Source organism: Lissotriton vulgaris, chromosome 1_1, assembly GCF_964263255.1.
Source record: "Lissotriton vulgaris chromosome 1_1, aLisVul1.2, whole genome shotgun sequence".
In the NCBI taxonomy this organism is placed as follows: Eukaryota; Metazoa; Chordata; class Amphibia; order Caudata; family Salamandridae; genus Lissotriton; species Lissotriton vulgaris.
This window is the reverse complement of record NC_141685.1, coordinates 1,756,061,090-1,756,085,578: the sequence shown is the minus strand read 5'-3', so window position 1 is coordinate 1,756,085,578 and position 24,489 is coordinate 1,756,061,090. Positions and strand designations below refer to the sequence as shown.

The 24,489-nt window shown below is 42.4% G+C and overlaps 1 protein-coding gene across 1 annotated transcript in view; it reads right to left on the bottom strand.

Moving 5' to 3' along the window:
• PLXNC1 (plexin C1) overlaps window positions 1–24,489 on the bottom strand; it is a 456,593-nt gene that overhangs the window by 300,083 nt on the left and 132,021 nt on the right. Inside the window, exons 3-6 of the mRNA XM_086919059.1 lie at window positions 14,488–14,622; window positions 10,179–10,279; window positions 4,774–4,888; window positions 4,530–4,686 (exon numbers count right to left, since the gene is read on the bottom strand). Of these exons, the coding sequence (XP_086775185.1) occupies window positions 4,530–4,686; window positions 4,774–4,888; window positions 10,179–10,279; window positions 14,488–14,622 (508 nt within the window). The remainder of the gene's footprint in view (window positions 1–4,529; window positions 4,687–4,773; window positions 4,889–10,178; window positions 10,280–14,487; window positions 14,623–24,489) is intronic.

The following is a 24,489-nucleotide window of genomic DNA, read 5'->3' as shown; positions in this document are numbered from 1 at the left end:
GTAGAGAGAAGGTGGAGGCTCAGGCAGCTGATCGCACCGTTACAGTCACTAGGTTCAGAAGCGTACCTCCTTTTCCCTGCTAAACTAAAAGTGGTAACAAAAGGGAAAACAAGAATGTTTAACTCAGAGATTAAAGCTCAGCAGTTTCTCGAAGAACTTAGAAGCATGAAAGGGGGCTAAAATATTGTACATGTTGGATTGTAACTGGTGTGTAACTGGTCTTTAGTAGAACTGTTTGATGAAGATGGCGGAGTTCAGGGAGTATCTCAGTTTGCGGATATGTAGGCTGAGGGGGGATGCGATTGGCGCAATTCATAAGCGGCCACACATAGGTCATTTGCGACCTATTTGCCAGTAATGGGGGGAGGGTGGGGTTGGGAGGGGAGGGTAGGGAGTTAAGGGGGGGCGGGGGGGGGGGGAAAGGTACAAATCTTTGGTATTCATTGTTTGATTCAGCACATTGTCACAGGGTGTAGGTTTAGAGATATATGGTACACAAAAACAGTCGGTTTCCTCATAAGAATTTTGTTGTATTATGATGACATGTAAAATTGCTTCTATTAATGTTTGTGGGCTTAATGAGGTTAACAAGAGAGTGAGAGTGAGAGTGGCGGCATTGTTAAAATCTTTAAAGTTGGACTTGTCTACAAGAGACACATATAGAAGGAACAAGGTCATATCTATTGGAACAGCTGGGGTTTAAAGTTTTAGCAAATACTAGACAAGGGACAAAAACAAGAGGAGTTGCAGTACTGGGCAGAAATAGAGATATAGTAGTAGGAAGAAAGAAGGAGGACCAATGGGGTAGATGGTTGATCCTTGAAATTTGCTTTAAAGGGGAAATTTTAACGTTGGTCACAATATACGGCTCCACTGAGGATGATCCAGATGTCCTGCAATTTTTGGATGTTGAACTGGCTCAATGGCCGGAGCCTATTGTATGCTGTGGGGACTTAAATTTCCATGTTCCGGATAGCTCTTTTATGCAGCTGGGAGGAAAATATGTGGGGAGGAAAAAGAAAGTGTATAAGGCTCTGGTAGATATGGTGTTTCACAACTCTTTGGTGGACCCATGGGTCGAGATACATCCACACTTAGATGGCAGTACATTTTTTTCAGCTCTACATAAAACCCTGGTCAGGTTAGATTATTTTTTAATTTCTAATTCGCTGATCCAGGGCTCGCAAATAGAGAAGCAACCTCGGATAGTGTCAGATCATAGCCCTTTGGTATTGACCTTGAAAATGGGCCAGGTACAAAGTAGCAGCACGCAGTGGACATTTGAAAGAGCCTTATTAAAATATCCTACCTATAGGGAACATATGGAGGAGTGGGTTACATTTTTTTGGGAGATCAATAGAGGAACTGCACCACCAGGGGTAGTGTGGGACGCATTTAACGCTAGGATACGGGGTGAGACCATAAGCTTTGTTTTAGCAAGGCAGAAGAAAGAGAGAGTAAGGTTGGAGGAAGTAAGGCAGAAGTTGATAAAAGAGGAAGAAGAATTGGCCACTGCTATACTACAGAATCGCTCTTTAGAAACACACCTTCTCAGAATCATAGCATTAAAAGCGGAAGCCATAGAAGGCATTGCCGAGAAAGCAGCAAATAATTACCTGACTAAGAAAGAAAATGCGTATGAATTGAGCGAAAGGGTAGGGCACATTCTGGCTGTACGCACTAGACGGAGATTAGCAACATCAGACATTAAAGAGATTAAGGACTCACAGGGTAATCTGGTTGGAGAGGCTGATTTAGTTAGAGAAGTATTTAGGAATTACTATACAGTCTTGTATACTCCCGAAAAGGAAAGAAGTATTGAGGGTATAGCAAGCTACCTTAGGGAAATCGTTCCCCCAACCTTGTCTGATGAAGGAAGTGAAGTTTTAGAAGCCGCATTACAATTGGACGAACTTAACGCTGCATTGAGCAGCTTACCATCGGGTAAGGCAGCGGGGCCGGATCAGATCCCTGTAGAGTTTTATAAAGTATTTAAAGGTTCACTGCTGGTGGATATGTTTAACATCATGGGTAAGGCACAAAGAGGGGTGTCGATCCCCGAGTCATGGGGTGGGGCTGATATTATTGTAATTCTGAAAAAGGGGAAGGATCCAACAGTCCCGGGGTCATATAGGCCGATAACATTGATGAACGCCGATGTTAAATTATATTCTAAAATATTAGCTATGAGGCTGTCGGGGATTATTGAGAACTTGGTATTTCCTGCACAACAAGGCGTTTATACCTGGCAAAGGGACAACACAACATATTAGGACGGTGGTTACAATGTTTGATGCGGCAGGTGTCCTGGGAGACCCCATGGCAGCGCTCTTTCTAGATGCCGAAAAGGCGTTTGACAGGGTCTCCTGGGATTACCTATGGCAGACTCTGAGGTGGTGTGGTATTGGAGAAGGATTTATTAAGGCCATACAGGCTTTATATGACAAACCTACAGCTAAAATCAGAGTTAACAGGGGGCATTCGGCAGCAGTTAAGATCGGAAGAGGGACGAGGCAAGGGTGCCCCTCATCCCCACTGTTGTTTGCACTGTATTTAGAGCCACTCCTACGTAGGTTTGAATCTAATCCACATATTTCTCCTATGAGCGTGAATGGCTGTACGGTCAAAACACTAGCATATGCCGACGACGTGGCAATACTTACTCCAGCTCCCCTATTGACAATTAGAGAGGTAGAAGCCTAAGCTGAGATGTTTGGACAGGTTTCCGGATATAGTCTTAGTAGATCCAAGACACAGATTGTAGAAAATGTTTACTCTAGCTGCAATGCTGTACAGGTGGTCACCTCTGCAGTTTATCTAGGGGTGGCAATTTCAGCAGATTTGGATATGGTTGTAGAAAATAATATCTCCCCATTAATTTCTAGGGTAAAGTCCGATCTGGAAAGACTGAATAATCTACATCTGTCCTTGGTGGGCACTAGCAATGTTATTAAAATGCTGATCCTGCCCAAGTTTCTCTATCTCTTTAGATCTATCCCACTTTTTTTTTTATTAAATGGTTTAACTCACTAGAGATCATTTTGAATAGATTTATTTGGGCTCAGGGTAAGACCCGGAGGGCCTATAGATTTATGTCTTGACCGAGAGAGAGAGGGGGGTGGGGGGTACCGGATTTTAGACTGTATTATTTTGCCGCTGCTATGCAGTATATGCAGGATTTAATAGGTGGGGGTGGTAATGAGCAAAAAGTGACAACTATGTCTACAGAAGTGTATGCAGCTGTTCTAGGAGAGGAAGCAGAAAACTGCTTCTTAAACTGCACGGAGTATGGATACTATAAGAGGACCAGATTTAAAACCCTTAACGCAGCAGTTAGGATTTGGAATGCCTTTTTGAAAAAAGCAGGACTGGGAAGATACAACAGATATACCAGGCTGTATAAGAACAGGTCATTCCCTGCGGCTGTTTTCGCTGATGGAACAATGGCTAGATGGGCCGAAAAGGGTATACTACAGATCGGCGATTTGAGGGATTCAGAAGGGATAGTACAGTTTACAGATCTTATGGTGAAATATGGTATTGATAGAAGGTCTTTTTTTAAATACCTGCAGGTTAGGAGCTTCCCGAGTAACAAACAAGGAGGGCCTGCAGGGTATGATAGTAATGAAATTATGGAGAAAATACAGGTATGTGCGGATTGCACAATTAGATCTTTTATGCATGTCTGAGAAAGGGGAGAACGGATGATATGGAGTGGCATATTGTAATAAATGGGTAGAGAAGCTGGGCATTGCACCAGAAAGATTTCAGGAGTCACTTGAATTGGGTCGTACTGTTTTGTGCTCTGCTCCCCTTCAATCCCAGCATTATAAAACCTTGTATTCATTATATTTCACCCCAGCGAGAATAGCCAAATGGGGAGGCACCACAGGTATCACCTGCCCGCGCTGCAACTCTCTTGAGGCAGATATTGTACATGTATTTGCTACTTGCCCCCAATTGCATACCTTGATTAGAAATATAGAAGGCTTTTTAGATAGGTCATTAGATATTGAAATATCCCTAACCCCCTCCTGGTTACTGCTGGGGGTAGGCCCAGAAGGGGGAAATTCACAGAGAGAATTTATCTTTATGGCTGCCGCAGTATAAAGATTAACTATAGCCAGGGCATGGCTTGATAGAAATCCACCAGTTATGCAAAATTGGTTGGCTAATTTACTAGCGGCTTATAATTTGGAGAAATCTATATATGCTCGGAAAGGTATGAGGGGTAAGATGCGAGGATTAAGAATCTGGGAGCCTATGGCTAAGTGAAAAGACACTGTGGGCCCACATTAAGACTCTTTACAATAATGTATAGATAAAAAAATTGTACTGTATATATATAATGATATTTTGCAGCATATGAATGATATGAAATGCTTAAATGTACAATGTGCACAATTTGGAAATAAAAAAATAAAATAAAAAAAAATAAAAAAACAACTAATTTTGACTTATTTACCCAAATTAAATGGTAATTCTAAATGTGAAATTTCGAACAAGAAATAGAGGTTAAAAAAACTTACCATTGGACATCCATTCATTCTGTACTTTACATAACCATGACGATGGGCATGGTGTTGAACTTTCACAAATCTTGTTGTTGCTTATTGTGTTTTTCAGTCTGCAAAGTGTAGATCTATCTCCCAATTCAGTAAAATTTGCATAAACTGTGACATTTAACTATTGAATGAAAAATAGAAATTAGAGGCTGGACACCATCATCGGCAAGTACACACAAAAATGAATATTAAACTTTTCTCGTTATACCTCTTTTGAAGGACTTTGCGTAAAGTGAAATTGAAGACATTTGTTGGCTCCTTCCTGAACACTAACCCAGTAATTTGTGTTGTTTCCATTCACGCAGTCACCCTGGAAAGTGCAACTGAAAATTAGAAATAAAAAAATAGTTAGAAACTACAAAGTGAATTCACGTACGAATAAACAACACTTCATGTCCTGGTAGTGAAATGGTGTTGAATTTGGTTTTCACTACTGCAGGTCTACCTCTCCCACACAATAATATTGGAGTTACCTTATTACATTTATTAAGCTGTAACTTCCAAATGGGAGCAGGTAACCAGTTTGTGTTTGGCATCTTTGGAATTGTAATGAAAAATACTCTCTTATGGTAAATTCCGATTTTAAATTGCACTTTTAGAAATTTGCCATTGTTCTGCCTTAGCCTTTTAGTGTCTGCTGATGGGGTGTAGCTAACAGTTGGGTTTTGTGGATTCCTCCTAGACAGTCACGTACAATAGAGAGCTTAGGTATGCCTGGATGGGCCAACACTGACAGGATGAGATGGTAGAGCGGGGCACAGCCCTATTTACACTTGAATAGGCTGCACACTGCATCCACGCAAAGGGTTGCATACCCCCTGTAGTTACTCTGGAGTCATGGGAGTTAGGAAACTTGTGCACTTTAACCGGAAACCTCTAGAAGAGTCTCCCACATCAAAAGAGGCACATGGTATAAATATTGAACCTCAGACACCAACTCTTCAGTACACGTCTGGACCTGTGGAGACTCTGCCAGAGTTACTCCAAGGGCAAGTCTGCTGGTCTCCTGATCAGAGCCACAGGGACATAACAGGCTACCAACCACCTGAAACAGCACCCAGATCCGGCTGGAGCAATCCCCTGAGCCCAAGCGGTGCCCCTTAAATCCTAGACCTTTGGTATGGCTTCAAAGAGGCTGAATTTGATTTTGGGGCTCTTTGTGACTGCAAATGGGTCCACAAGCACTGAAACTATGTCTCTCACACAGCCCGCCAATACGAAGTTATGTCAGCCCGACCTTCGTACCACAGCCTCGACCTCTTGTGGGGAGCACCATTGCAAAGCACCAACTCGACCATTGGCGATGACAACAGGATCGTTGCACTACAGTGATGACCAACTGTGACACCAGGCCTTCTCTTCTTCCTACATCGGTGACTGTCTGCTGCAGTTATCTGCCCCTTGCAGCACCCGCCACTTCGTACACCCCTCCAATGAGTACAAGACTCTTTGTGCTGGACTGAGATGTTAACTTTTCAGCAGGACTAACCTGGTCCGTGTATCCAACCCATGCTTCATCATGGTCAGACAGAATTTGAGACTTCTCCTGGTCTTGTATAGCCAGATAGCCACAAGTGCGGCTTTCTGCTTTTTGGTGCTATTTTCACCTAACTCATTAAAATTGCATAACTCTTGTTCTATTGATGGGATTTTTGTCCTTTTGGTGTCAAATTATGCAATACATTTTGCTCTCTATTTGTTCAAATTGTTGTGGGATTTTTCTTGTGTAGTGTTTTTAATTTATTAACGTTTGAAGTGCTATATAAATACTTTGACATTGCCTGACTGCTCTGTGCAAAACTACCAGAGGGTTGAGCACAGGTTAAATTGGCGTTTGCTTGTGCCTCACAGTGACAAGGATTGTGGTGGCTGCTTGAGTAAGGTTTAACCCCCTCAACCAGTAACCCAATTTCTTACAACAGACCAGCAGTGATTAGCAGGTATCAAGTCTTTGATGCTGATTTACAAATATTTTAACACAAATATTTTACATGGAGGAAAGGATAGGACAGGAGAGAGTCAGAATATACAGCTGCATACGTTATATGTGGTTCATTAGGTGAAAAAGCATATAATGTATGTGTAAGTGTAAGTTACATATGGAATGTACTCATTATGCACCCATACATTCTGATTCATATTTGAAAGTTTATCATACCTAGAGGAGAATCAGAAAAGTGGGCCAGCAAATGTGGTTAAACCTCTAAAAAGTATCATTTTAGGGATTCACAAAGATCTAGGCACTTCACAAAGAACACACAAATACATTGGCTGGTATCTAGTAAGTACAAAATATTGGGATGTGCACCATTCACCCCAGCTCCTTTACGATGTATGTTACAGTAAAAGAACATGAACGTTGAGCACAGGGACTCTGATTTGGTTTTGACAGCATCAATGTTGGGTTTCCCATGGGCTCATCTCAGGAGAGGCCCTTATCCCTCTGAACCTAGGAAGCACTCATTTAGAGCAGCCCCTCTCTCTCTCTGTCCCACACACTATATGACAACGGTCAACAAAGGTATTTTTTCAGCTGTGCAGAGACTTGATGGTTCTTGCAAGAGCAGATGCAGGACAACCTTTCAAGGTGCTTTTTCCAAAAGAGAAGAGGTTTTCACTAAGTTTTGTATCCGTTACTTGAGGGCTCATAGTCAATCTCAAAACATCTTTGCTATAATAGAAACACAGAAAGTAGGGTAGATACAAGCGGTCACCTGTTCAAATAGTGCATCTGTATTTTGGGGAGGAGAGGTATGCGGAGTAGGACACAAGTGCACAATGTTCCCCCTTGTACATTTTTGTTTTATAGCAGAAAGTAGTAAGTGTGCCAAGACTTAGATCCCTCACATATGTGTTCATAGTTCATCATACTTCCTAGCTCTCTTTTTAATAAGGCAATCATGACTTTCAGACCTCTTACTGCAAATATGCATATCAACATTCACTTATTTTCATAAAAATCCAATTGTCAAATATTGGAAGGCACCCTTTTCTATTGTTGGGCAGTTGAGTGATGGAATACTTAAAATACAAATTACCTACTGGTTTCTGTCATGTTTCTATCCTCCACCTCCTCACATTTTGGTTTTGTTTTCCATGTGAAGAATATATTGTTTTATGGAAGGCCTCTCATGCTTGATATGGTCCAGGTACAACACAAATGACCTTTGAAAAGCAGTCTACTGCCCCTTAAAATTAACGTTCCTGCTATGTATGTTAAATAACAGAAAAACATCCACCCCACCCCCACACATACGTTCAATGCAATAGCTGCATTTGGCCACCATATTGTTTCATCAAAAATGGAACTATGACCTGCAGGTTTTAACACCCTGATCACTGCAAGAGGCACGTAACCTTGTGAGCTGTCTAACTGGATTGGAATCTATAAAATGCAGGTAACAGATTCCTACAGATGACAGTTTCCAATAGCATGTATCCAATCTAGCAGTCTTCTACTGGCTGTTAGCAAGCTTTGTCTTCACAGCACAAAATGAATAGATAGATTTGAAGAGCTTTAGGAGAAATGCTTAACGTCATATACTCACCATTCACAACCAAAACCTCTAACCTCCAAATGCTAGTTATTACTCAACACATGCTTGCTGAAAATCTTCCCTAATAGGGCACACTGCAGAGATGGTTAGGAAACCTAAGACTCACCCCCGAATCTCCCAAGCCACATTACTTGATCTGTCTTTGTCCTACCATATGTTATGTAGTATTATTGGTGGTGGCATTTGTTGAGTAGGTATGTGGAGATCCCTGCAAATATCCTGCAGCTATTGATTTTTTGGAGCATCTTCACCGAGTGATGGAGAAATTGACCAGGAGGGTGTTAGATCATGTCCATCCTATGCACGGTGTTCTGATAATAATATTTGTCTTTTATAATAAATAGTTGCTTATCTGTTATCTAGAGTTGTCACGATTTGCTCCCTGCACTCTCATGCCTACTGCAAGGGGGCCTACCTGTGTGACTTTCCAGTGTTCTAGCTTCCAGACTGACCACTGTATGCATGTACTGATTTTATGGCTCTTTGACACTATTCAGAAATCCCATCTATTCCAGATAAATGCTGTGCTCTGTGGAAGACAGTCTGCTCTTGCTAAAACTTCCATTACCTGGGTTTCTCTCCCTACTGCTTCGTCTCCACTCCTGGAGGCCACAGATGGATGGAGGAATTCAGCACACCTGTGGCTCACAGGTGCTAGCCTGTTCACACCTGAGGCATGTGAACACAATAACCTCTTTTAAACCCCAGTTCCTTTGGCCCAGCAGTGGTCATTGTAGCTGGGTTCCTATTTGACTGACCCTTTGATTCCAGAGCCTCTGCTATCCTTGTTTGCAGAGTTCCTGAGCTATAGCTAATGCCTTGAACTTTGAACCAGCACTGCCAGCAGTGCTAACTTGATTCCTAAGCTTCAAGCTTTTCCTAGTTCCTTGATTCCTGATCCATGCCCTGTGGCTGTTTGTTTTCTTGTTCTTGAACTAACACCGTATGATGTGCTACCATGCTTCCTTGATTTCTGAGCCAGCACTTTTTAATGCACCCTGCAACTCTCTCTCCTTCTATGTTTATCTTTTCCCTTGTGTCTGCTTTCTTTCCCTTTCCCATTGTTCCAGTTTCAAATTTGCTACCATCCTTTCCCTGCTGTATTAACTTCTAGCTTACTTGTATGATTTGTTACTTGCTTTCTGCCAAATGTCACCTTTGTTTTCCCTTCTCTCCTGTTAAGCACTCCTCCTTGCTTGCTCCTCTTCTATCATGGCTGTGTACTTTGTTCTTCACCCTTGCTATTCCCGCCTGGCTTGTTCCTGTTTGATCGCCAGGATCCGTGGGCAAAGCTGACAACTTAGTTGGTGTTTCTTGTTCACTGTGAGTACTGTCTTTGAGTTACCTTAATAACATTCACCTTAGGTATCAGCTCAACACTCTGCCTGTGCATGTATAATCTACATGTGGGCATTTGCATCCTGTTTCTGTAACAGCAATCATGGGGGAGAAATGTACCTAGCTTCAGTCTTACAGTGTGGAACTTCAAAGTGCTTTACCCCACATTCCTTTTATTGAGCCTTTAACTCTCTTGTTCCCTTATGCATAGCTTCCCCTTTGGATACCATTTCTCTGCGGTCTCTCTATGTGACCTTATGGGGCTCAATACCCAATTTTCTGCTTACTTTGCCTACCCTGCCACCAGTCCCTGTTAGCTTTCCTGACAAGAGCTATCATTAGAAAAAGAGGGATGTCGGAAACACATTTTGAACACTTTGTCATGTAATTAGTATTGATGATATAAGAGGCAAATATAAGGGAAAAATCAAAACAAATTAAGTTTAAATTTGACTTTTCGGGTTATAAAACAAGAAAAGCCTTCATTTATGTTTTATAGAGGCTATTCCTAGATCATCTTCCACTAGGTTTTACTTTGCTGATTTTTTGGGGTCAAACAATTGCCTGTGCCTCTAAAGATGTACTGTGCCCCTGAAAATGTGAATGTCTATTGTGACAATAAGGACCCTTATACAAAAATTAAGTTATCTCTTTAAAATGTATTCCTGCAACATTTCAATATTTTACAGGCAGCGATATACGCATCCTTGCTGAACACCTTGCGCTTGAATGGCACCAGCCGCAGTATGGATCCACTGGCAATAAGCACTGTCTGCAGGACCTGTATTGACCGCATTCTGAGACTTTCACCCTCACCACCTGCAGCAAACACACACATGAGAGAGAAGGTCAATGGAACGCTCACAGAAACGTCAAGTAATTACAGTATTTGCAATCTTTACAATATTCGGCAGCTTATCAGATTGATTATTAGATTGATTTATCCCCTCAGTCCATACTGAAAATGTTCACTTCAATCGGAAAATATGCTGAGCTGGAACGTTATTCAACTCGGTAAACATTTTGCTAACTTCCCCCTTGCCTCAAGCGGAAATTACACCCATTCACGAATTATGCAATTCATCATCAGAGGCTTTCAAATGTACAATTTCATCCATGAGAGAGGCCAGTGCAGGATTGCTGAACGCTCCAACCTCTCATGCTTCTTTCCTCTGGCCTGCACCCTCAGCTGGTGGAGAAAAAAATCAAACTGTCCATAGCTGCCTGTTGAGAAAGTTTTAAACCACTACTATCCCATGGTGGGTACAATAATGGCATACATACTGTTCCATGGTGTATACAATCATGGCATACATACTGTTCCATGGTGTATACAATCATGGCATACATACTCTCCCAGGGTGGGTACAGCAAAACAAACATACTGACCTGGACTGTGCCACTCAGCTGCATTCGTGATCGTCTCCCAGTGCACCCTAGCCACTAAACTCCAAAATGTGGGCATCCACAGCAAGGCCCTCAACTGGATACGCTCCTTCCTCACCGGCAGAACTCAGCTGGTCAGATTCCTTCCCTACCTCTTGGAACAGAGAGAGACCAACTGTGGAGTGCCCCAGGGCTCCTCCTGCAGCCCTAACCTCTTCAAAGTCTACATAGCCCCCTCGCAACCATTGTCAGGAACCATGGGCTCAACATTGTCTCTTACACCGACGACAACCAGCTAATTCGCTCCCTCATCAACGAACCCAACATCATCAAACACAACTTCCAAAAAAGGAAGAAAGCATTTGCCACCTGGATGAAGAACAGCTGCCTGAAACTCAACTCAGAAAAGACAGAAGTCCTCATCCTTCGCTCCACCCCCTCCACATGGCGCAGCTCATGGTGGCCCTCGGAAATCCCCCACCCCGACGAACCATGCATGAAACCTCTGTATAATATTAGACTCATCCCTCACAATGAACCGCCAGATCAACGCCGTATCCTCGACCACTTTCAACACTCTCCACATTCCACATGCTACGAAAGACTTTTAGATGGATCCCAACTGAATCCAGAAAAACTGTCATGTACGCACTCATCAGCAGAACACTGGACTACGGCAACACTCTCTCCGCAGGAATCAACAAGAAACTCCTTCACGAACCCCAGACAGTCCAGAACGGCAAAGCCAGGCTAATCCTTGGCATCCCACGTCACAGTCACATCACCCAACACTTCCACAATCTTCAATGGCTTCCAGTCGAAAAAAGAATAACCTTCAAACTCCTAACCCATGTATACAAGGACCTTCACAACACCGGACCTGCATACCTGAACAGCTGCCTCTTCTTCCACGCACCCAAAAGACACCTCCGATCAGCCCTGCTCTCTCTGGCCACTGTCCCAAGTATCAACAAGACCACAACAGGAGGAAAGTCCTTCTCCCACCTCGCAGCTAAAACCTGGAACACTCTCCACCTCCGGCAATCTACCACATTGCCCTAGTTCAGGAAAGACCTCTAGACCAGGCTCTTTGGTTGACCTCAGCACTCAAAGGAGCCACCCCACCTCGCCCCCGTGCCTTGAGACCCTCGCAAGGGAATAGTTGAACTTTACCAACCCTGATTCATTGATTGGTTGATTGATAGTTTTCAGGAATGGCTACTTTCATAGCAAACTACAGACTGTAGATTACACAGGAACATAGTTTAGGCAAATATATTCACAATTGTAAGTAGGTTTATGTCTCTGAAAAACACAACATCAACGTTATCCCTTTGTTTGTAGTAATTCATTAGATTCCACAGACATTATTGGCCAGTAAAGTGACGAGGCAGCAATGGCAGAGTCTCTTTCCTATGTTTTCTATCTTACCCCATTCCCTTTGACCCACCTCTACCATGAGTCCTCATAAGTCACTATATATGATAAGTAATGGGTGTGGTAGAGGTTGAACTATGTATTGCTCCCAATGGAAACTGAGCATAAGGTTGGTGCAATCCGAGAGGCAGCCTAGACCACAACATCATCCACCCAAGCTATGGATCCAGGCACCAGTGATACTACAGTTTTAGATTTACGACACAAGGCACAGCATGGTCTTACAATCAGAATTGTAGTTAAACAATTATCCGCCTTAATCACTACATCTGCTTAGTATGACATACACGTTTATATATGTTTTACATATCCTCTTTGACAGGTTGCAACTGGTTCTAGTTGCCATGGCAACCCTGTCATGACGATCAGTGAGGACATAGAAAAGTTCTGTTGACAACGTGAGTCATGGTGCTCAAAAACTCTTCTAAATCACAGCACCCAAATCTGCTACCACATATATCTTATACATCGTGTGTACATTACGTGATAATTGCGCAGCACAGGATGTGAGCATATTTAAATTAAAATAAAACAAAAATCCAATTTCCGTCATTGTTTAAATTAAAATAGTAACAAGTGAAAAAGTTGAAACACAGATTGCTGCGCGGAGAAAACTATTGAGTCTGGACTAGTGACGTATGCAAATGTATTATTCATATAAGAACGCCTTATAGGTACACCATCATTAATACGGTGGGTTCCTTGAGTTTGCAAATGAAAACTCGTGTGCATGATCAGCCTCATGTGTTCGATTAATTATGTGGTTGTACATTATATTATGTCCACTCTCACAATAACGCGCTCCTCGTCTCCCAGTGGAGTGAGTCCGCTCTATTTTGCCCATTACAAACATGTTAAGCGTTTGTGATCGGTGCTACTCAGTTGGTCTCACTTACGTTTTCCACAGGTGATCTAGTTTCTCCACATATATATATATATATATATATATATATATATATATATATATATATATATATATATATATATATATATGTAGTTTCACAGGGCGTTGCAAAGAAATTCATACTTACTTGTCCTTAATCAGTGTAAATTGCATTTTAATGTTCACCAATTTCATTTCCAGATGATAAAACCAATGTGGCATTGATTTCATCATATTTAGGTGGGAATGCTGCTAATTGGAGTGTTTCTTAAATAGAGACGTTGTTTGACAGAAAATCACATACCATCTCTTTAGAAAATTGGTAGTTACATTTGAAGCAGGGCCACATATAATCCTTTAATAATTAACACTTGTTGGCCCAAAGAAAAAACATGTATGAGACCACACTTGAGGTAGGTGTCGGAATAAACACAAAGGAGCTACTTAGGATGTCGATGGGTCTGACACCAACGCAACGTCTGTGTCGGATCCACCGACCTCTCACACAGTGATCCGTCCATCACATTATGATGCAGCGGGCGGAGGCATCGGGCAGAGGGACTGTCGGCAGCGCTTCTGATGGGCTCAAGGAGCCCGTATGTGCGGTGGAATCCATCCATAATCCACATTGACGGCAGAGCCAGCCTCTGCTCCGCCGTCGGGATTATGATAGCACTTTCAGACAGAAGTTCCATGTTGGCCTTTCCGACATGGAACTGCTGTCAGAAAGTGTCTTTGGGGTCCACTCCCCATCCCTCTGTGGCCTCCGCTCTAGGGCCTGGGCAACACCCCTGCACCGTGTGGCAGGTGCTGCATGGTGAAGGGATCTTTCAAACCCTCCATTTGTCAATGGAAGCTTGTGCTGCGGGAATTTTACACCCACCACACAATCTTCCATTGACAAATGGAGGTTTGCCTCCGTCCTATGGGCGGTCACATTGTAATAGTGCAGTTGGATTTTCTCCAACGCTTACGTTGGCCCGACATCGTAATAAGGCCCAAAGAGTTTAGTTTTCAGGAAATTACAGCTTCATATTGAGCTTCAGAGAGTTGGTTGCACAGAGATAGAGTTCAGCTATATCTATTCACAATTGTAAGCATGCTTAGTAGAAAGAAAGAAAGAAAGATAGCTATCTCTGTGTAGGAATTCATTACTTTCAGCAAACCTCACTGACCAACTGAGTAATGAGGTAGAAGTTGAGTGCTGCTTCCCTCTGTTCTACCCTTTGCCCAACTTTACCTCTTGCCATCGTATTTACATAAGCATTACTATTGAAAATGCTATTGGACAAGCAGATATGTATGCATGACTTCCACCCACCTGGTATGTCGTCGGCAAGTATATGTATCTTTTGTCTGTAGGGTCCAGAACAAGCTTGGGAAGGACAGGATTTTCTTCCCCAGTTTCATACAGGATCTCTGGACATCCTGCTCTGAAGGTGTGGTCAAGGGAAACCTACGAAAAACATAAGGAGAAACATATATTGTCAAATCCTTTTATTTCAAATAACACAACAGAAAATGCTGTGACGTTTCAACTTATGTGCCCAGTTCATGGTTATATCACAAGTGTCACCCTATTTACCCCAGGGAGTTTCCTAAGACTTCCTTCTCGGTAGAATTTTCTTACATTTGGATCTAGTTTGATGCTATGTGTGCAGAAGCGGAAACCCTGCCTGGTCCATGTGTCATACACAATACAGGAACACAACACGACGTGTCAGTGTAAATACAGCGCATACACTAAGAAGCTAGATGAGTATCACTCTCAGTTTATTTACAGCTCCTGCAGAGCAGGACAAACTATACAGAAGCAACCACAGCACTCAAGCAAATCAAGAACAAACAGTTGCCAGGGTAGCAAATAATCAATTAATCATAATGCCTCTCAGTGCCTCATGCCCTAATCACTCACCTGCACTGGGGATATAGCATGTATCCTACTATGCCTTCCTGGGCAGGGCTATCTAAGCCCTCCAGAGGAGCGTCAACCTCCCCAGAAGTGTTTTACACCTGCTCTGGGGTATGAACAGCAAATTTGCAATAAAATCTCCTTTTGGTCTGCATTTGTTGGTCTCTACCAATAATCTCTAGCTGTCAAAGCAAAAACGTGCATCAAGGGTTGTGGGCAAAGGCTCGTGAGAAGGAACCACATGCCAGGTAACTCATCATGCAATCAACCTGTCCCTCAACAGCTCGTCCGCCAGTCTTCCTTCCTGGAGGACTTACATTGCTAGCTTGCTTTCAGGCCTCCAGACACATGGCTTGCCTGGTGCTGAAGACGCAAAGCACTAGCTGCCTTCTGCAAGCTCCCACATGCACACTTACACACACCTGTAGGAAAGATGGCCCTGTACAGGCCCTCAGCAACAAATAGACGGTGGCTCAAAACAACCCAAGGTGATAGCCGCTGTTTTAAACACACATCGCTTTGCATTGTTACATTGAAATAACAATGCCCCTGATGTATGCCAGCAGCTTAGTGCTTGAAATATTTGAATGCATTACATATTGGGTCTTTGTTAGCTTCTGGTCTTTCATCCCTTTCACATGAAAGGGGCTACACGTACTGCTTGGAGCTCCAGCTATAGACAGGCAGCTTTCAAACTATGGTTTATCTCCACCAAATGTGCTCAAAGGGTGCTTCTATTTACAGGTGAGTTTATCGCGTCTTCTGGTAGCTTTAATTATTTTAATGATATGTTTAATTGTGCAGTTGGTATTTACGTGCCGCAGGTCTGCCATTGGAATATAGTGCAAGATATGGGCTGAAGAATTGGGGCACAAGAATTGATTTGAAATGGGACCCCGCTTTGCCTTCAACGACCCTAGTTGACTGTATTCCACAATGAAGGCTGTTTTTCAGCTTTCTGACATGTTTTCAATCATCAATGTTTAGGTTGTTTTGCGGGTCAATTACAAGGCAGCCCCCAAATGCCGAGCCAGACCCTGTCACCTATTGCTTTAGCCATTGAAGCAAGTTTTCTGAATTCTATTCAGGGCTTTAACAGATAATAAATGCACGTAAGGGCCATCAGCCCACATCCAATCTGCTATTGTACCTGCCTCCTTCTCCACCGTAGAAGCTACACAGCTTTCTGCTATGGCAGACAGCTTTTTAACAAATCAGAATAAGACGTAATGTATCACTCTCCAGGCTACAACATACTGTTGTTCGATAGAACAGATGTTTTTTTCTGACCAAATGCTGACATTTATCAAGTCTCTCACACAACACAACATTGTATGATGAAAAGATGCCCCTTCCGACCAGAACAAATGATCACCAATTCTAGAGCTGCTCTGGTCCAACCTGGACTGGAAGTAACTGTACGTCTGTTTTCTTTGTCTATGCTATGATTGCTCTCATTCTGTATTTACTGTTCGGATGTTGCCTCGGGGCTCCTGCTGGGAGGTGACACCGTGAATCAACAAGCCGTTCCAGAATTGTGGCGTTAGAAAGTGAACACAACTCTCTTGGTGGGACCTTATCAATTATCCAATCACTTCTTCGATCGGCTTCTTTAAAAGTACCTTTCCCCTGCTGCTCAATATTCTCGCGATTCTTCTAATTAGTTGGATAAGACCTGCTGCCTCTATGCCGCACAATCTTGACTTTAGATTTCAGCTTCTTTTAATGTTGCTTACAACTTCGAAGACGATTGTTCAAGTTTTCCAAGTCCTTTCTTATCAATGACTTTAATTCACTCCGAATGTACCTCGCCCTCTAGAGTCTTAATTCTGTCACACGCAGGAGATGGAATTCCTTGTGCAGTTTAAAATGCATATATATAGAAATTATATGTAAAGTTTCCCAATGTTATATTTTAATGACTACATGGAAAATATCTACACTGTTCCCAAAGGCCAAACTGAAAGAATGGATTTTCTAACCAATTATTTATGCACATTGAGTGGTTATCCAGCAAAGAGCACAAAATCTGTCAACATTAGGAGATGGATAGGGTGTTTTAAAAGCCAAAGAAGTGATCTGTCAATGCTGCAAAGTACAGTTTCATAACATGTCCGCATTCAGAGAACCATATTTAATGTAAGAATGGCATTTGCACCACTTCCTCTAAACCTCTGGGCCGCCTATTTCACAATGCGACATACAGTACAGAGGACATTGCAAAAGAAAAGAAAATATAACTCACAAGGAAAACCTCCTCAGCGGTCACAACACAAAAACGTCTGAATCCTGATACTTGAAATAGGTTTTGCCTTTCCTGCCATTTCAATGTGGTCAGTTTTTGCACCGCCTTTTATGTACAATGAGTGCCTCCTCAGAGGGAAGCACTGTAATGATTCTGGAGGGCAATCAATATCAACCGAGAAGAGGAGAGCGTATAATTCTTGAGGTGGCACAGGCCAAACTAAACCAAGCACATGGAAACCCAGAACACACATGAGCCGATTACGAGTTTGGCGGACAGGTTACTCCATCACAAATGTGACGAATATCCCATCCGCCATATTAGAAGTTCCCTTATGTTCCATTGGATATAATGGAACTCGTGATGCGGTGGATGGAATATCCAACACATATCCATCAAACTCATAATCAGGCCCACAGTGAATTGTAGGCTTGGACAACTTTAAACTCTACTACGCCACATCCTCGCACCTCTGCTTGCTGCATTAGCTATGTTGAACAGACAGAAACTGGCTGCAGCAATTTCACCCCCATGCGCCTCATCTCTGTAGTTTAAAGCTGGGTCTCATCATATTTTTTCATCCTGCATTACATCAGAGGCTGTTTGCTATAAATTCTAGAAAGACCAGGCACAGATGCTAGTCTTCCTTCCTCCACGGAAAAAAATGGAGAGCATAGGTATCAATTTATAACACTATAGAACACAGATATGCAAAACAAAACTCATTTGTTTGCAACTCACCAAAATAAATTGTGTGTGACTTAATACAAAAATTAAAATGCAAATTACCATATATCCTTGTGCACAACCGTGTGTGTGTTTGTTTCTTTAACATTTTACATTGAGGAGTGCATTATCATACAATTTATAAAAGAAAATAAGTCATAAACGGATAGACCAGACAAACATTTACACATAAATGCAAACTGAATGTACATATTCCATGGTCATCTGTTGTCTGTTCTACCACAGATTTGAAAACAATAGGAGACGTTTAAAAATGTTCTACAAAAGTTCATAATCAACCAGGAGGTAGCAAGGGAAAGGTATGATTTAAACAAAATATAGGTCTGACAAGTTTTAGGCCTTTGGATTGTTATTTGCACTCTGCACTTTTCCTTTCCTGAGGCGGAAAGCCGGGAAAGTTAGGCTGCTCACTTGTGTTATGCTTTTATGATATTTTAAATTGTTTTAATCTTGTTCCTTGCCGATTTTGCACACTTGCTCCTCTCGTCCCCGGCTACCTCCCAGGCACTTACGTCACCCCGCGCAGCCGATTAGGTGCTGTCGCGGGCTGATCCGGGGGTGAGCAGACATCTTACAGGGAGGTGCAGGGTTGGCGGTCCAGACATTCCGACCCTCCTGCCCTATTTCCGGTATAAATGTGCGTCCCTTTCCGCCCGCGCAGCGGGCGCGCCAAAGGCGTGCCCGTCTGCGCCCGTCCGTGCCCTTACGGGTCCAGGGGCCACAACCCCTGGCCAAATTGCGACGCCTAGACTTGTGTACGGGGCAAAACAACTTTATGCCCTGAGACCCAAACTAAATTATACTGCTCCTGTGTTTGATGAGTTTGATCAGCTTTCGCACAAGTGTCCACACTGTTCATTCTCTCTTGACGTTCCGCAGCTCTGTCGTATCCTATCTCCCCCTCTTTGGGTTACACATTTTTTAGTTTGAATTGCCGTTCCTTACCGAAACACAGACGCGAGATTTTTGATCTCCTCACTGATGAATCCCCTGATGGACTTTTCATCACTGAAGCTTGGCTTCATGTTGGCTCTGGTCCTGATGTGGCAGAAGCATTACCCACTGGCTATGCCATTGTTAGGTGTGACCGCCCCAGAAAAATCGGGGGCGGCGTGGCTATTATATTTAAAAACTCCTACCAATGCCAGCTCGATTCTGTTGTTTTAGATAACTGCGAGGCAGCTCATTTTAAGCTTGCTCTGCACCCTAAGATACTCTCACTGGCCTTCTAGTCTATCGGCCCCCTGGTCCGGCTAATACATGGCTGGTTTCGTTTACAGACTATTTAAGCTCGGTGCTTTCATCTTCCAGCAATTTCCTTGTGGTGGGTGATCTTAATGTGCATTTGGAAGACCCCACCAATAGCTTGAGTAATACCCTTATTGATGATTTGGCTGCTATGAACCTCACCTTACATACTAAGGACCCAACCCATAGTGGTGGTCATTTACTTGATCCTATTTTTTCCAATATTCCCCAGATACATTGTTTTTTGTCTCTACCAGTACCTTGGTCAGACCATTATTTAATTAAATTCTCAGTTGAGAACACTGTTGTGTCGACCAATTGTAAAGCCTCTGGAAGCATACTGAAGAGAGACTGGAAAAAACTCGATTCAGGTGTTTTAAATGAATTTCTTACAGACCACCCGTCGTTTAGTAGCCTGGACTTAGAAGATACTGAATCTGTGGCCAGTGCCGTGAATGCTTGGCTTTCTGAAGCCATTGATATCTGTCTTCCTTCAGTTCTGAAGAAAAAATCAACTCACAGAACCCCTGCCCCTTGGTATAATGAGTCACTTCAAATTGATAAATCCTGTTGTAAGAAACTTGAACTGGTCTGGAGAAGGGATTATTCCGCCTCCACCTACCTTGCTTATAAAACTGAACTGAAGCAATACCACAAAGCCTGTGCCCAGACTAGGGCAAGCTACGTGGATAAGATGATTTCTGAGGCGGCAAATAAATCTAAAATATTGTTTAGCGTGGTCAAGGAACTTGCTGGCTCTAAAACTATGGCCACACTTCCTCCTCTATCCAATGATAAATGCGACGAGCTCGCACAGTATTTCATCTCTAAGATCGAGAATATTCACCTGGATATTTCTGTTACAACTCACTGGAATTGGTGGATAGACACAGCAGAGGCAATGGCCACGATGTGTATCATGAGAAAATGGAACACATTTTAATTTAAATTTTATTTTTTAATGAGTTTTTTACAGTGCGGAATAGACCTGAGGGCATCAGAGCACTTCACAGAGAATAACACAAGCAGGAAATACCGGAGATACATTTGGAGTAAATACATATACACAGTGACAGAAAGTGACGCAGCATCCATTCATTGCATAAGCAGCAAGACGTGAGATACTTTTTTGAGTGAAATATGGATACATGGTGACAGTATGCGACAAGGTATATACATTTTGATGTAGATTACACACACACACACTGCGTGTTTGCACATTTATTGCCTAGTTTGCACATTTCATGCAAGCATTTACAAGCCAATTTGCACAAACCATAATTCATTTATGTAAATGCACAGGTTTTCATTGGCTGGTGGCAATTTCTGAGATTCTATCTCAAAACCATGTGGTAACCTGGCGGCCCAATTATTTGCGATTTGCACATCCCAATTTCGGCATTTGTGGTGACTGTTGACATATTTTTATCAATTGTCAAATTTGAATGACCAGTACTGTATTATGAAAAAGCTCTCAAGTTAAACATTTTGTTTATGTCTACCGTTGCTAAACTTGCACGTGACAATGCACTATCACTTTAAATACTTGACTAACTATCACAGCGTCATGTGATCAAGGTCCTTTTACGGGCTGAAACACGTCATGGCTGTGGTGCGTGGTGTTTGGAATCAATACAAACAATTGCAACTATTTCTGGGTCCGTGTTTGTCTTCCACGTCTATGTTAGGAGTTACAGACAGTCTTCTGCATATATATATATATATATATATATATATATATATATATATATATATATATATATATATATATATATATATATATATATATATATATATATATATATATATATATATATATATATATATTATCGCATGCAATTACAAAGTAAGTCGTTACAACGGCTTGCTGTAGGGGGCAGAAGGTGTTGGTTTTGTTGGATTTTCAATCCAACACTTTCCCTACTGTTGCACACACTGGAGTTGGGATAGTTAATTATACTATTCCACACTCCAGCACCCCCTCTAAAGCAAGTGGAGAGATCAGTTTGTATGATTCCGCCCTTAGAGGGTCCTTTGCTGGTTTCAAAATAAGCACTATCGTTGCCTCTTTCCATGACCTGGTTGTCTTGACCTCGGACTGATAAACTGAATTACATAGAATACCCATAAACGCAACCATTTTCTCCAGCAGAAGTATATATATCTTGCTGGGAGGAGCATCTGTTCCTGCAGCCTTATTATTTTTACTTTTACCAATTTGCTCTCTGATCTCACCCTCAGTTACTGGGGCATCTAAGCGTTCACTACTTTCAGCTGTTAAGGTCGATAGTGATTTTTCCCTCAACCAGTTCCTAACAGACTCCGTGTTTGGTATGGTGTCCTCCTTATATAACTCAGAAAATAATGAAAGCAACTGGTTTTGCATGTCCACCAGTCTACTGGATGTTTCCCCATTGTCATTAACAATTAATTAATTTATATGATTCCTTGCACGGTCTTCTCTGGCTTTTCATGCCAGCAGTGCTCCTGCCTTCTCGCATATTCAAAATTCTGCATGGATTCTGACAGCCACTGTGCCTTACATTTCTGGTCGAGTTTCACTCGAAATTCCTGGCGGGAATTTTCGAGGCCTTTTTGGACTAGTGATATTCTTTCAGGTACCCCCTGATTGAGCCAGATCCTTTCTGACTCTAACTGGGAGATTTTATTTTCCAGCCTACGTATCTCCAATGATTCCTCCCTGTTCTTAGTACAAATATGGCAATGTAGGTAAGCCGTGAAGGTATCCCATACAAAGTCCATGGACGTAGACCCAATTCTATCCAAGAAATAGTTTTTAGATACATCCTTGAGCTATCTCGCTATCTCTGGGTCAGTCAGGATAGATCTTTTAAGTGTCCATCTGGGTCTTACATTGTATTGGCTACCTACCAAAGTACATAAGATAGAGGCGTGATCTGATATATGACTGGGCTGGATGACAATTGATGTCATATCTTCAGCAATGGACCTGTCAATCAGAACATAATCAATCCTGGAAGAGTGTCTATGTTTCTTACTATGGAAAGTGAAGCCCTACTTATTACCAATCTTAGTCCTCCATAAATCCTTAAGTTCCAAATCATGTACCATGTTGTTTAGGGCCTGGCGCACACGAGGTGCCCCTACATAGTGACTCCAATTAGACCTATCCTTTAGAGGATCTAAGAGCACATTGAAGTCTCCTCCAATAATTATGTGGGAGGCTGCTTCCATCAATATTAGGACCATAAGAAGATACACAAACCAACTCCGACCCTCTAAAATCTAGTTTAGCCAATAACCATATCACTGATTAATCTGTTTTTATTGATTTAATTGTACACCCCACCCCTTGTTTGATTAGGATGGCCACTCCCTTGCAATGAACTGTCGGTTCTGAAGTGCAAAAGTATGTTATCCATGAGTACCTTGCAAATACGCAGCGACTTTCCAGGTGGCTCAGATCAGTCTCCTGGATTAGACATATTTGGGCGGGGCTTTGCGCCAAATATTTCATCACTAATCTCTGCCTTTGGGGGGCATCGCAAACCATTGATATTCCACAAAAGGAATTTTAGATCACCGACTACCATTGCAATATCTCACCTATTGTAGGAGGCCTTCCCAATGTTCCTAAACCGAATACAAAAAACCCAAAGCAGACGACCTGAGATTGGGAAGGTGATAGAGGATTTTTTTGATTTATTTCCCACTGATCCCCCTTCTTTCCCCTTCCCCATCTCATTGCACCCATGTGCCCCAGCAAACCCCGGGGAACCCGCCCTGCTATGCTACAGTGCCCCAGGCCAAACTTAGAAGAAATAATTAACCAATGTATTTTCCCTGATCCCTCGGGCCTTCCTTATTTCAAGTAGCTCCTACCTTATGCCTCTTCTCCCTTCCTAATGTTATCAATAAGCTCATTTGCCTCCTCAGCTGAGCGGATTATGTATATGTTCCACATGGTACGAAGTAATGCAGGGAACTTCAATTGTGCCCTAGCCCCTAGTTTATTTAATTCCACCATTCGTTTACCGATCTCCCACTGCCTCTGTGATGTGGTATGACAGATATCAGACCTGATATTAAATGAAAAGGAGTAGGGAAAGGCACTAGATGTTAAAGTTCCTTCCTTGAGTGCTGTTGATAAAATTGCCTCCTTAACAGTGTATGTGTGAAAGTTTATAAGGATTTCCCTGGGCTTTTGTCTTGCTGGATTCCCGTTGAATTTCTTGTGACAAATCTATATTTGTGGAGTTCTTTAGAACTGTCTCTTTTTGTAATAAGATCACAAACTCCCTGATATCAGACCCTTTGAGGTCTTTCGGAAATTTCATCAGTCTCAGATTGTTCCACCTAGAGTGGTTCTCCAACCGCTCTAAATCATCCTTCATTTCCTTGTTTTGGCTTATTAACTTAGCCATTTCTGCTGAGGAGGTATTGAGTGCCTCTTTAATTTTTGGGATCTATTGCTCAAGAATGTCTGTTCTTAAAGACACCTCTTCCAACTTCTGGGTCAACACTGCACATGACACCTGGATTGCCACTTGGTTGGTCTCAGAACTGTGAATCTATTTCCCATCTCGTCCTTCTTGGGTGCTAAAAGAGTGTCAGCCAAGGACCCTGAACTTACTGCTGAAGGATGTTGAGGAGATGTTACTTGCTGTGTAGACTCTAAACGGGGGCTAGACTGAGCATCTTGCAACTCCAGCACACTGAAGCGGTTTCAGGTAGAAACCGCAGAATGTACCAATATCCGAGAGCTACTAGATCCCGCCGGCAATGCCTCTACCGTGCTATCGGTAACCACAAGTATAAGGGAAGATTTCATTTTTTCCAGGGTGATAATTGGTGTATTCAACGATGAATTCTGGAACTGGTCTGATTCCATCCTGCCGGTGGTACTGAGACAGGTTTCTTCTTTGCTAGAGGCCCAAATGGTAGGTGAGGTAAGGACTTTTTATTACAATTTCAGAGAGGGTGTTTTCTTTATTTTGGGGGCCAAAGCTTTCTTCCCTCTACCTCGCCCACTGCCTTTAGTGCAAACAGTGAATTCAGTTCTTTCATCTTTCTTTTCCAGCCTTTCGCCTCTTGCTCTTTCTTCACCTCCCTTCCTCTGTGTGTTTAGCAAATTCACAATAACTGTTGGGGAGTTACTTTTTATGGAGGGCCCGATGTGTGAGGGGAGC